Below are 12,318 nucleotides of genomic sequence, written 5' to 3' on the forward strand. Positions count from 1 at the left end.
GTCTTCCTACCCGTGAGGCCTGCTGCCCACCCGCGCCTCGTGGCCTCTCCCACTCACGGCAGCCGGCTGAGATGCTCTCATCGGCGCCATCCGCGCAGTCCTTATCTCCATCACAGAGCCAGCGCTCAGGGACGCACACGTGGGTGCCAGGACAGGAGAAGGAGGAGGGGCCGCAAGTCTTGCCTTCTGCGTGAGGAGCAAGGAGACAGAGATGGACTCAGGAGAGGACGGGGTCTAGCAGGCAGCCGTGACGACATGCCCCGCTGATGTGTGGATTTCTGTGGATTCTATAGGGGATAGGATGAGCATTTCTTCCGGGGGCACCTCCCAGAATCTGCTTCAGGCTGCTCCTCACCGCAGTGAGCCGCCTCATCGGAGCCGTCCCCGCAGTCGTCACTCCCGTCACACAGCCACTGCTTGGAGATGCAACGGTGGTTCTGGCATTCGAACTGGGCCTCTGAGCAGAACTTGTCTGGAATAGTCGGAGAGTGTAGTCAGATGAGAAGAGGGGCGGCAGGCAGCTGCCAGGGAAAGACAGGAGAGGTGCCTGTGGTGTCCCTTCCTGAGAGGCTCCTCAGAAACTGAGGTGACCTATTCTCGAGCGCGAGGGCACGCGCACACAGACTGAGGTGGGACCCGGCTGGGGTCTTCATGCACCGGGGCGCTGGGTGCTGGGGTACTCGGCCACTCACTGCAGTGGGTCTCGTCCTCGCCGTGCTCACAGTCGTCTTCCTTGTCACAGGTCCAGCTCATGGGGATGCACCGCCCACTGGGGCACGCAAAGTAATTGAGCGGGCACCGCGGACGCTTCACGCCTGGGAACAGAAGGGAGGCGTGAGGACGCTGCGAGCCCTGGGCCCGCCATCCACCCAGCTGCCCGCTGCAGCCGCAGTCACCTGGGCAGTCACGCTCGTCGCTGTAGTCTCCACAGTCGTTGGCCCCATCGCACACCCAGCTGGGTGCGTAGCAGAGGGAGGTTCGCTCGCAAGGCTGGAAGAGCACGCCTTTCACTCCCAGGCGGAAATAGCTGCTGCAGTCGGTGGCACCTGGGAGGGGGAGGCGAGGGTGTGGAGGTCTAAATGTAATCGGCCCCCTACTCTCACAGGGACTGGCACTATGGAGTAGGTGTGGCTTTGTTGGAGTGGGTGTGGCCTTGTTGGAGTGGCATTATGGGGGCGGGCTTTGAGATTTCCTATGTTCAGGATACCACCCAGTGTCTCAGCTGTCTGTTCTGCTGCCTGCAAGATGCAGGACTCTCAGCCGCTCCTCCAGCACCATGTCTGCCTGCATGCCGCCATGCCCCCCATCATGAGGATAATGGACTGAACCTCTGAAACTGTAGTGAGCCACCCCTGTTAAATGTTTCCTTTAGAAGAGTTGTCATGGTGTCTCTTCAAAGCCATAGAAACCCTACATGGGTCATACTCAGTTCCCCTGGTGCTGTCAGAACATGTGAGAAGCACTTCGAGTCTGGTGCCCTCCGCTCACTCTCTACCTCCAGGGGTCCCAGGGGCAGGATGGACAGGCAGGGCCCAGAAGACTAGGGGCTGCCACGTGGGGTCAGGAAGGCTGAGAGGAACCAGCACAGACCAGCTGAGGTAGGAGGGACAAGGGACGGAGCTGGTCTGAGCAGACACAGGCAGGGTACTCACTGCAGTTCATCTCATCAGAGGCGTCCTCACAATCCACAAACTGGTTGCAGCGACTGGAGTTCCCGATGCAGGAGCCGTCCCGGCAGCGGAACTCACCCATGCCGCAGGCGGTCTCTAGAACAGGGCCCATGGATACCATCAGGCCGGAGTCCCTCTGGAGGGCCACAAAGGCCCAGGACAGAGCCCTTTGGAGTGCCCTGAACTAGCTATCTTGGGCCTGGGGACAAATACTTAGCCTGAGTGAGGACAGGGTGGAGGCGGAGACCTAAAGTGGGCGAGGTCGGAGGCTGGGGCTTGCAGGGAACCACTCACTGTTGCAGGGAATCTCATCGGAGCCGTCCCCGCAGTCGTCCACCCCGTTGCACCACAGCATGTTGGAGACACAGCGGCCGTTGTTGCACTGGCGGAAAGTCTTCTTGCAGCGGCGTGAGTCTGCAAGGGGGGAGGTGTGGTCGTAGCAGGTACAGGAAGGGGCTATGGGCAGGGGACTGGGGGAGAGGGTCCTAGGGGGCCGTGGTCTGAGAGGAGGAGGGGCTGCAGAGGCTCCTTACTGCAGTAGGAGGGCTTCTCGTCTGATTTGTCCTTGCAGTGGGAGACACCGTCACAGGTAAGGCTGAAGCTGATGCATTCCCCGTTGGCACACTCAAACTCATCTTGCGCCCGACAAGAAGAGTTCGTAGCTAGGGACAGAGAGGGTTCCATGAGCTGGGGCCCAGCCCGAGTCCAGCTTTGGAAGAAGTGTCCCCTAGCAGCCTCTGCCCCAGCTAGCTCCCTCACCCCGGCAGGTGAAGTCCTCCTGGAGGATCCGGCCCCCTCTACAGGAACAGTTGACATGGCCTTGGTGGGTGAGCAGACACAGATCCTGGCAGCCTCCGTTGTTGATACGGCAGGGGGACAGTTCGCCTGTGGGGAGACTGCGAGCTGCAGAACAGTCCCTGCTCTGGACACTCCCAAGATGCCCACCTAACATTCCAGGGCTCTGCACGACCCCAGCGGCCACAGAGGTTTCCAGCAATGGGGAGGACCTGGCGTGGGTGCTGACGTGGTAAGACACGTGGGCACTGGGGGCTTTGAGATGAGTGTATGGTGGTGGCCAAGGGTGTGTGCACGAGGCTAGGGAAAGCCTTGGATCTGTTAGTGAAACACACACACACACACACACACACACACGCAGCAGGTCACCTGCACCAGGTGTAGGTATGCGTGTTTATGTACAGGCTGAGGGTGGGCACAGGCTGCACCTGGCATGTGGGCATGAGGTCAGGTTTGGGGTGTGGGTAGCTTGGGTGGAGGGAATTACTAGGCATTCCCGTGACAGGATCTCCAGGGATGGGGATGAGGCTCTTGAGGCATGAGCAACATGAACATGTATTTGTGTGCAGTTTGCATGAGATGGACCCAAGTATATCAAGTCCATGCATGTGAACAGATGTCTTGAGGGAGCTGGGGCGGAGGGGTGTTAGAGCTTTCGGAGTTTATGGGAGGTTAAAGGCATGTAAGGATATGTATCTGTACAATGGGAGTCCTGAGAGACTAGTGCACACATGTACGGAAGCACAGAGGACGGGAGAGCAAGTGGCAGGCCCCACTCACAGCTGTTGGTGTCGTTGGCCACAGCGATGATGCCCATGGGCTGCTGGGGGATGTCCACGCGCAGCAGCTTCATGTCACTGCCCACGTACTTGTTGGCCCGCTGCACTGCCCGCCGTACCCAGTCAGTCCAGAAAATATGCTCCCCGTACACAGCCAACCCAAAGGGGTGGACGGGCTCTGACTTTAGGATCACCTGTTGAGACAGCAGCACCAGGATCCCCATTTGGTTCAGGGCCCTTTCCCTACCGTGTCTCAGATGGCCCCGCCCGGCTGCTCTGACTTGGTTTCCCCTCACGTCCCCACAGACTCACGTAGCGGTGGGACCCGTCGTACTCGCAACGCTCGATCTTGTCCAAGGTGGCGTCCGAGAAGTACAGCTTCTCCGCGCGGTGGTCAATGGCCAGGCCGTTGGGCGTGCGGATGTCCTTCTCGATGAGGGTCAGGACGTTGGCTCCGGAGAGGGCTGCCCGCATGATGCTTGGGTGAAGCTCGTTCCAATTGGTCCAGAACATCAGGCTGACGGGAAGGGGCAGAGGCATCAGGAACCAAGGGTCTGCCTGGACATGGGCCAACCTCAGAGCCAGCTAGAACCTAGGATGTGCTCCACAACCCGGCAGCCATAAAGGCCAACACAGCCTTAGTGCTGAGAAGAGCCCAGCCACCGACCACTCAGTTGCTCCGGTGTGTGCCCATGGGGATGTGCTGTAGTCCGTGAAATGACCACCTGCATTTGCTGAGACAGGAGGCTGTGTTGCCAAGCGACTCAGGCTCCCAGCCTCCGGCCTGGTCCTGCCTCCACCACTTTCCAGCTTAGGCAATTTACCTGACCCCTCTGTGCCTTAGTTTTCTCCTGTTTAGTGGGGATGATACTGTTGCCTCACAGAGGGTTACAGAATTAAACAGTATCATCTCAGTCACACTTTTCTGTGAATCTACAGCTAACTGCTTTCTCTGAACTGAAGCGGGAAGTCCTTGTTAAGTGTTGAGCGTTTCCTTGGTCTCAGGCACACACGGGTCATACCCTCCAAATTTGCTTTCTCCACAATTTTAGGGCCTTTGTGGATGTGGAGTCTGACTTCCAGCCACGCCCTGCTGCTTGTGGGGTGGCGGTGAGGACCCTGGGGACATCAAGCACAAGAATGGTAACATGATCACCCTCAGAGCCTACAGTGGATGGCAAGCCCTGGGCCTTGGTTCCTGAGAGTCCCTCACTTGAACGGGGGCAGTGAACCCTTTCCCCCTTCCTGTGAGATGTGCCGAGGAACATAAAAAGCTGCTTCAGAACAGAACCTGCCCCTGGCCACCCACACCTCAGCCCCTCCCTGCTCCGACCTGTTTATTCTCCACACAGGGTCTCCAATGTTGGCCTGCCTTGAACTCTCTATGTAGCCAAGGATGACCTTTAACCTTCTGATCCTCCTGCCTCCGCCTTCCAAGTGCTGGGGTTATAGGAATGTACTATCATCTCAGGTCTATGCGGTGCTGGGGATTGAACTCTGGACTATATACATGACTCAAATCTGCCACAGCAAAACTTGACTCTTCTTAGTCAGGTTTCTCTGTGTAGCCCCGCCTGTCTTGGAACTCACCCTGTAGACTAGGCTAATCTTTTTTTTTTTTTTTTTTTTTTTTGGTTTTTCGAGACAGGGTTTCTCTGTGGTTTTGGAGCCTGTCCTGGAACTAGCTATTGTAGACCAGGCTGGTCTCGAACTCACAGAGATCCTCCTGCCTCTGCCTCCCAAGTGCTGGGATTAAAGGCGTGCGCCACCACTGCCCGGCTAGGCTAATCTTGAATTCAAAGATTAGCCTCCCAAGGACATGGCTACACCCGGCTAGTGAGAGAACTCTTTATGGATGAAGGTGGTACCCATCCAGCCTGTCCTGGCCAGCAGCAAGAGCACGCTCTCTTGTCCTTCCTCCTCCATCCTTTAGGTAAGGCCTGGTGTATCCCAAGCTAACTCGTTATGTAGCTCAATGACCCTCAACTCCGTTGTTCTACCTCTATTCCCCAAAGATGGATTATAGGCATGCGTCACTATGCCTAGCCTGAATGTTCTTCTGGACTTGTACAGTCTGGCCAGTGGCTTCCACACCCTTAGATCCAGCCCAGACCACACTCACAGTGGAGCATCAAACTGGCTTACAAAGGATGCACTGTGGGTTAAGAGTTTGGCAACATGCTGGGCGGTGGTGGCACACGCCTTTAACCCCAGCACTCGGGAGGCAGAGGCAGGCAGATCTCTGTGATCCAGGACCAGCCTGGTCTACAGAGGGAGTTCCAGGACAGGCTCCAAAGCTACAGAGAAACCCCGTGTTGAAAGAAACAAGTTTGGCAACGCTGCTTTGTGGGACAGTGTGATGGGGGAGGGGAGGCTCTCCTGGAGTAGGTGGCCAGCAGCGAGAATCATGGTGGACTCTCTACCTGTTCAGCTGTATGCTTCCCAAAGCCAGCATTGCTCCAGCGGGGATCAGAAGTACGGCTGTCTGAGCCTCTATCCTGACGCACTGGCTCGTACCTGGTCCCCAGGACAATCTCATGTCTCTCCTGGGGTATCACGTACCACGGGTATCCGTGTCCACCATCACCCCTCAGCTGCCTCCTGTGGACACGCTCCTAGACTTGCAGTCAGGGCAGGCCATTGGCACCGTCACGCTATCCTCTCCCTCAACATTCTTCTCACCTCATCCATTTGTATTTTGGTTTTTCAGAAACCACTGGCTCTGGGATACGGGCAGGGCATTCTCCTGGGCTCAGCTGAGAGGAACTTGGTGGGTAACAAGGAGAGTGTCTCTTCTAGCCTGGCAGAAAACTGAGCTGACGGTCTCTCCCTGGAGGGCCCAGGGCCAGCCCGGACAGGTGAGATCACCAAGGGCAAGGTAGGGAATCTTCGCGTCCCCATATTCAGACAGCTAGGGCAGAAGGGAACAAGGGTCCTCGTGCTGGGTCTCCTGGGCTGGATCTGGCGGGAGTTACGCCAAGGTGAGGAATGAGGGGTACAGTCACCATTCTGTGTGGTTGCTTCTGGGGCTTGTTGGTCCCTTTGTTCCCTACCGAAGCTGTTTGAGAACACCCGATTCCAGCTGATCCGGGCCGGGGAAGTTGCTCAGACATGAGCCAGGACAGCTATGGAGCGGGTGAGGCTCACTGGAAGCCCACTGAGCAAAATGAGGAAAGGCAGGACAAGCTGGAGACAGGTGGGCCAGCCCCCTGCCCGGCTCAGGCCTGCCATGCCCAGTGCAGTAGACTCTGCTGTCCTCTTGCTGACCTCCTGTTCTGCTCTTTTCCTACTCTTCCCACCCTGAGCCTTGTGCCCACAGCTGCCTTCTGTCACCACGGACAGACCTGTCACTGCTCGGCTGCTCATGGATGAGACCTGTGCTGGGCTTCCACATGCTCAGGCTTCGCTGGAGCCGAGTCCTAGAGTCACAAGGTACTTATTCAATGTTAGAGTGTGGCCATGTGATGGACGACGGTCACAAAGCCAGAAGCGTCCCTTACAGCCCTCAACCTTCCCTTTGGTTCTGGCATTTGAACGATTATCCTTGTTCCACATTGTGGTGGAGGAGGCTGAAGCTCAGAGAGGTTATGTATCTCACTGAGGCCACACATCAAGCAACGGTGGAGAGTGCCTCTCCTGCCCCTGCCCCCACTCCCCACCCCTGAGGCCCAGCAGCTCACTTCTGGCACTCGTCCAGCACAAATGCCCTGGGATGGTCATCTCCCGACATGGTGATGACGGTCTCTCTCTCGAAGGCCCCTGGGCGAGTCTGGTCCACTGTGTGGCGGGTGATGGTGGATGTTGTGTAGCTTGTCCAGTACAGCGTGTCCCAGCCACGGTGATAGGCCAGGCCTTCCACAGAGCCAACATCTGTGAGAGACAGAGCAGAGGGCTTGTGGGATGTGGGAGTGTAGCTAGAGGCCTCTGGTCTGATTTGCCTCAGCTTCTCCCACATCACCACCCGTGCCATGACCCGTGGCCCACCTTCCTCCTCCTCCCCTGCGCCCTGACACCTTGCCTGTCACACTCTTTGGGAGCTGGGGTTCCTGCTTATCCACGTATGGAGATTTCAGGTAACTAAATCCTACTAGGGCCAGACTGGAAAGATTCCTACTTCCAGAGGCCTTGAACCGGAATATTTTGTAAAGCCGACACAAGGTCGGGGTAGAGCATATAAAGAGAGAGAGCTCACAGTGGTGTCCTCCTCCTCCAGGGGAGGCTCAGTGGCCCCTCTGTGTGTGCCTGCGCGGCTGCCAGAGCCTGACTACAATGTGACATGAACAACACGCAGGGAGGGGCTGGCTCCCAGTCTCCCCTGATGAGCTGAGATTAAGAGTATCCAGTTGAGCTGCTGGGGGTAGATCCAAGGTCCTGTACACAGTAAGCACGTACTCCCCCACCGAGCTCGGACACTCCATTTTTAGACAGACAGGACACTGCGCAGAAATGTCCCAGGACTCTGAAGGACAGGCCTGTTCTTTTTCTGCTGTGTAACCTGCATCCAGTTCCGTGCCTAGATGGTCTATATGGACCTGAATGAAAAGAGGGACCGAAGGGGAACTGGGAAGGACCCTCAGGTGCCACAGTGCTTGCCTAGATGCACAAGGCTCTGGGCTCAAGTCCTAGTGCCATAGCAGAAAGGCGTGGTAGTGCACACCTATAACCCCAAATGACCCCGGCACTGGGGCAGGGCACGGAACAGGCAGGAGGATCAGAAGTTCAAACCAAAGCCATCTGTGGCAACACAGAAAGTAAAAAGGCGGGAGGGGCAAATGGGCCAAAGATCCCAAGCAGACAGCTGGTCGCAGAAGCTGAGAAAACAAGGGGTAAAGGACCGGGCGAAAGAGCCGAAAGGCTGTTTCCTGGTGACAGTCTGAGGTTGGCACTGTCTGGAAGAGCCACTGGCTGCTGAGTTCAGCCTTCCTGGACATGCTTCTAAGACCCTGACTCCTGAGGTCAGGGTAGGATGCTCGCGGGAGCTACTGAGTGCTACGTGACCAGAGGTGCACCTAGGCCACGTCTGCTGCCAGTATTGTGTATCCTGGGGCAGAATGAAGCCAATGCGGGCAAGGAAGGGGCCTCTTTCTGGGGAAATGTGCAGGCTACTACAATGGCAGTGGACCTGGCCACTTAGGACAGCGGTTCTCAACCTGCCTAATGCTGCGACCCTTTAATACAGTTCTTCATGATTGGTGACCCCAACCACAAAACCACTTTCATTGCTACTTCATAACTATAATCTTTCTAGTTATGAATTGTAATGTAAATATCTGACATGTGACCCTCGTGAAAGGGTCATTTGACCCTCCCCTCCCCGGGGAGTTTTGACTTGTAGGTTGAGAACCACTGCCTTAGGACCATACAGCAGGTAGGACTCAGAGCAGCGGGAGGTTGGTTGGTGCCTGGGGAGGACTGGGGCTCGGCTCACTTTCCACGATGGTGGTCCTCCCTGAGCCGTCATCATTGATCTGCTGGATGTTCCCGAAGTGGATGTCACTGAAGAAGATGCGATTAGGGGTGCCCGGGGAGGTGCCCGCTCGGTAGTCGAAAGCCAGGGCAATGACATTCTTCATGTGCTCAGGGTCCTCGAAGGGCTGCACTGGGGCATTGAGGTTGCGCTCATCCGACAGGTGGATGCTCTTGAGGATGGTGCGCTCCGAGTAGAGCAGGTAGCCGGCGTACTCTCTGCACGAGGCGCCATCTTCTGCCAGCATCCCGTGGGCACAGGCACAGGCTCGCTGTCCACCGCCCCGGTACAGACAGAGCTGCTGGCACCCGCCATTGGCTACCGCGCACACGTTGGTACCTAGGGGCAGAGGGCATCAGAATAGTACAGTGGACAGGGTAAGGCTCTTTGGTGCCTCTGACCTCTGGGATCCCAGCTGGGGATTTCAGCCGACCCCTGCTCAGCCACGGTATATAGTATCCAGTCTTTCCTCCCCGCCCTGGAGGCTCTGACTGCTCTCCGAGTCCCTCTTCCTCCACGCCAGGCTGTCCTTGTTCACCTTTCTGCCTGTCTCTGTTGAAGACCTTGATGTCTTTGAGCTGCACACCGATGCCAGTTCTCAGGGGCACCGAGTCCGTGGCATTGTCTTTGCACCCGCGCTTGATGGAGCCATTGGCGTGAGTCCTGGAGAAAGGAAAGGCACGAGCAGGGTGCCAACGAGCCAGAAAGGGAAGACATGTGGGAAAAGCAGAAGCGGGACACGGCGCTCACCTGTCACTCCAGTAGATGAATTCCTCAAACACGGACACCGAGAACATGTCCATGTTGTTGCTGGCCAGGACAACCTCGCGGTTCTCGCCCGTCTCCAGGTCAATGCGTTCAATCTTGTCCATCCGGGCATCACACCAGTAGAGCTTCCCACCCTGCAGGGCAGAAGTGCCCACCTCACCGCAGGGCCCTAAACTCACAGCCAGTGTCTGCATCTCAGGCAGCAGGAAGGGTACGCCATGTGTGGGGCTATACCTCTGCGCCATACTTTCTTTTTTAAAAAGATGTATTTATTTATTGTGTATATTGTTCTGCCTGAACGCCAGCAGGGGGCACCAGATCTCATTAGAGATGGTTGTGAGCCACCGCGTGGTTGCTGGGAATTGAACTCAGGACCTCTGGAAGAGCAGTCAGTGCTCTTAACTCTGAGTCATCTCTCCAGCCACCCCCCCCACTTTCATTTGCAGGATTGGAGACTAAACCCAGGGCTAAGCATGTTAGGCTGCAGCTTCAGCCAGTTCCTTCACTATCTAAAGTTTTTTTTGAGACAAGGTCTTTTTAGGTTTGTTTGTTTTCTGTTTTTCTCTGTGTAGCCCTAGCTGTCCTGGAACTCACTCTGTAGACCAGGCTGGCCTTGAACTCCACCTGTCTCTTCCTCCTGAGTGCTGGGATTAAAGGCATACACCATTGCCCAGCAAGACAAGGTCTTAAATGAGCATCCCAAGATGGTCTTAAACTCACTATTGCAGCAAGACTGACCTCAAACTGGATCTTCTGTCGTGGCCTCTGGAGTGCTGGGGTTATAGAGGCACACGCCACCACACCCAGTTCTCTCACATGATCACCCCCACACCATCCTAGGGCGAAGACTACTCTGGGAGGCGGATGGGCTAGAAGACTCCACAGCACTCCCTGGTCCATGACTAACCCTGACTTTGGCTAACCACAGGGAAACAGACAGGGATAGGCACAGGGCACCTACTCCATCAGCTCCAGGGTGCGCCCATACCTGATAGTCCACTGAGATGCCGTTGGGCCAGCTGATACTGACATTGACCAACACCACCCTCTCTGTGCCATCTAGGCGAGACCGCTCAATGCGCGGGTAATGACCCCATTCGGTCCAGAACAAGTACCTGTGGAGTAGGGATGGGAGTGGGGGATCAGGGCCCATACCAGGCAGGCCCTGGGCCTCGTCAGTAAATACTGTGGTCAAAGTGACAAGGCTAGATCCAAGCCAGCTTGCCTAGGTCCTTACCCCTTTTCTGGGTGGACAGTGATGGCCCGAGGCTTGTCTAGACCCTGGGAAATGACCACGTAGCGGAAAGAGCCATTGAGCCGGGCAACCTCGATGACATCGAAACCTTGGTCTGTCCAGTAGATGTTGCCTGAGGACGAAGTAGGTTCAGGAAGATTGGTAGAGAGCCACGGACTTGGTCCCGTCCAACCAAATTTTCCCTGTAGCTCCCACTGGCTCCTGCCCATACCTTCTCAGACCTTATGTCTCCTAGGCCTCTGCTTTTCCTCTAGAGCCTATAATCCCTTCCTCTGTTCACCTGCAATCCAGTCCACCGCGATGCCTTCCACTCGGCCAATGCCATTGGTCACCACATCCTCTCGCCATGTCTGGTCACGCTTGGCCCGGCTGATGGTGCTTAGGCCCATGTCCACCCAGTAAATAGTGTCATTTTCTGGAAACAGAGGGGCGGACATGAGAACACCCATCGATGCAGAGACAAGTCAAGGGGGTCAAACCATGAGGAGGGTCAGGACAGAGGTACGTGAAGGCTGGAGGTACCAGGTGCTTGCTTGGGGTTGGGGGTGGGCGAGGACCACAAGAAGGAAGGAGTGAGGCAGCTACAGCCGGTACAGACCGCTCTTCTAGGTCTGCAATTATGTCACCCCCATAAGCTACGGGGGCACGCTGACCATCCCCAAGGCCAACAGCTCACCAGCATGGAAGTCGATCCCAACAGCCAGTGAGGTTCCCGACACTGGGACCAGGGCATCGGACTTGTCATTGGGATCCAGAGGGATTCCCCGGATTCCCTCATGCACGGAGTACAGGAGGAAAGAGCCCACACCTGGAACACAAGGACACTTCGGGCATGAGCCTTTTTGGTGAAGCCTGGCCCCTATCACCCTCAGCCTGCTTTCCTGAGGGCTCACTTGACTGGGTGGGGCCTCCAAGTGCCCCAGCTCTGAGGGAACACCTGCAGAGCCACTCATCACCAGTAGAGGGCAGAAAGAGACTTACATTCCTTTCTCAGCCCTCACCCGCCACTGAGTTTAACCCTGTGCCTTCCAAGGCCCTCACGGGAGGCTACAAGGGCAGGACCCCCAAATCTATATGCCCAGTTGGGCACTGGTTTTGACCTTAGTTTTCTCTTCGTCCTGCGTCTGCTCTATTCCAAATCCCTTTCCAATACGAAGTTCCCAGCACCTTGCTTGCCCCTGGGTTGGCCTTGCTCCCAATTTGCCCCATGTCTCAGGAGGCACCACTATTCCCGCCTCCCAGACCCCTCCCTGACTTTCATCCCTTTGATGGGATATGTGCCAAATAAATTCCCCGATAGGCCTTGGTTGCTTGAGCTCTGTGAAAGAAATAATACATGGTCAAATGCATTTGTGGAACCCCAGACACTAAAAGTCTTCCCTTGTAAGATGCTCAGTTCACGCAGGTACATTCAAGGCTCTGAGGCACCATGCAGAAAAAAAACAACAACCATGTTTCCACTTTGCTCGGCCCGGCGTTCCCTTCTGTAACACCCTCCCACATCAAAGCAGGAGGTTTCTGGCAGAGGACTTTGGGAAAAAGTGCTGTCCTCGGGCAAGCTCGTAAATGGGCAAGGTCTTGTGA

At 56.3% G+C, this 12,318-nt stretch overlaps 1 protein-coding gene across 1 annotated transcript in view; it reads right to left on the reverse strand.

Moving 5' to 3' along the window:
• Window positions 1-12,318, reverse strand: part of Lrp1 (LDL receptor related protein 1) — an 83,875-nt gene that overhangs the window by 18,095 nt on the left and 53,462 nt on the right. The window contains exons 35-52 of the mRNA XM_075954860.1: window positions 11,411-11,542; window positions 11,015-11,149; window positions 10,717-10,846; window positions 10,468-10,594; window positions 9,462-9,613; window positions 9,250-9,374; window positions 8,673-9,050; window positions 6,925-7,114; window positions 3,557-3,761; window positions 3,246-3,438; window positions 2,430-2,555; window positions 2,204-2,332; window positions 1,965-2,084; window positions 1,653-1,766; window positions 897-1,046; window positions 693-815; window positions 356-472; window positions 58-186 (exon numbers count right to left, since the gene is read on the reverse strand). Of these exons, the coding sequence (XP_075810975.1) occupies window positions 58-186; window positions 356-472; window positions 693-815; window positions 897-1,046; window positions 1,653-1,766; window positions 1,965-2,084; window positions 2,204-2,332; window positions 2,430-2,555; window positions 3,246-3,438; window positions 3,557-3,761; window positions 6,925-7,114; window positions 8,673-9,050; window positions 9,250-9,374; window positions 9,462-9,613; window positions 10,468-10,594; window positions 10,717-10,846; window positions 11,015-11,149; window positions 11,411-11,542 (2,775 nt within the window). The remainder of the gene's footprint in view (window positions 1-57; window positions 187-355; window positions 473-692; window positions 816-896; window positions 1,047-1,652; window positions 1,767-1,964; window positions 2,085-2,203; window positions 2,333-2,429; window positions 2,556-3,245; window positions 3,439-3,556; window positions 3,762-6,924; window positions 7,115-8,672; window positions 9,051-9,249; window positions 9,375-9,461; window positions 9,614-10,467; window positions 10,595-10,716; window positions 10,847-11,014; window positions 11,150-11,410; window positions 11,543-12,318) is intronic.

Source organism: Microtus pennsylvanicus, chromosome 20, assembly GCF_037038515.1.
Source record: "Microtus pennsylvanicus isolate mMicPen1 chromosome 20, mMicPen1.hap1, whole genome shotgun sequence".
Taxonomy (NCBI): domain Eukaryota; kingdom Metazoa; phylum Chordata; class Mammalia; order Rodentia; family Cricetidae; genus Microtus; species Microtus pennsylvanicus.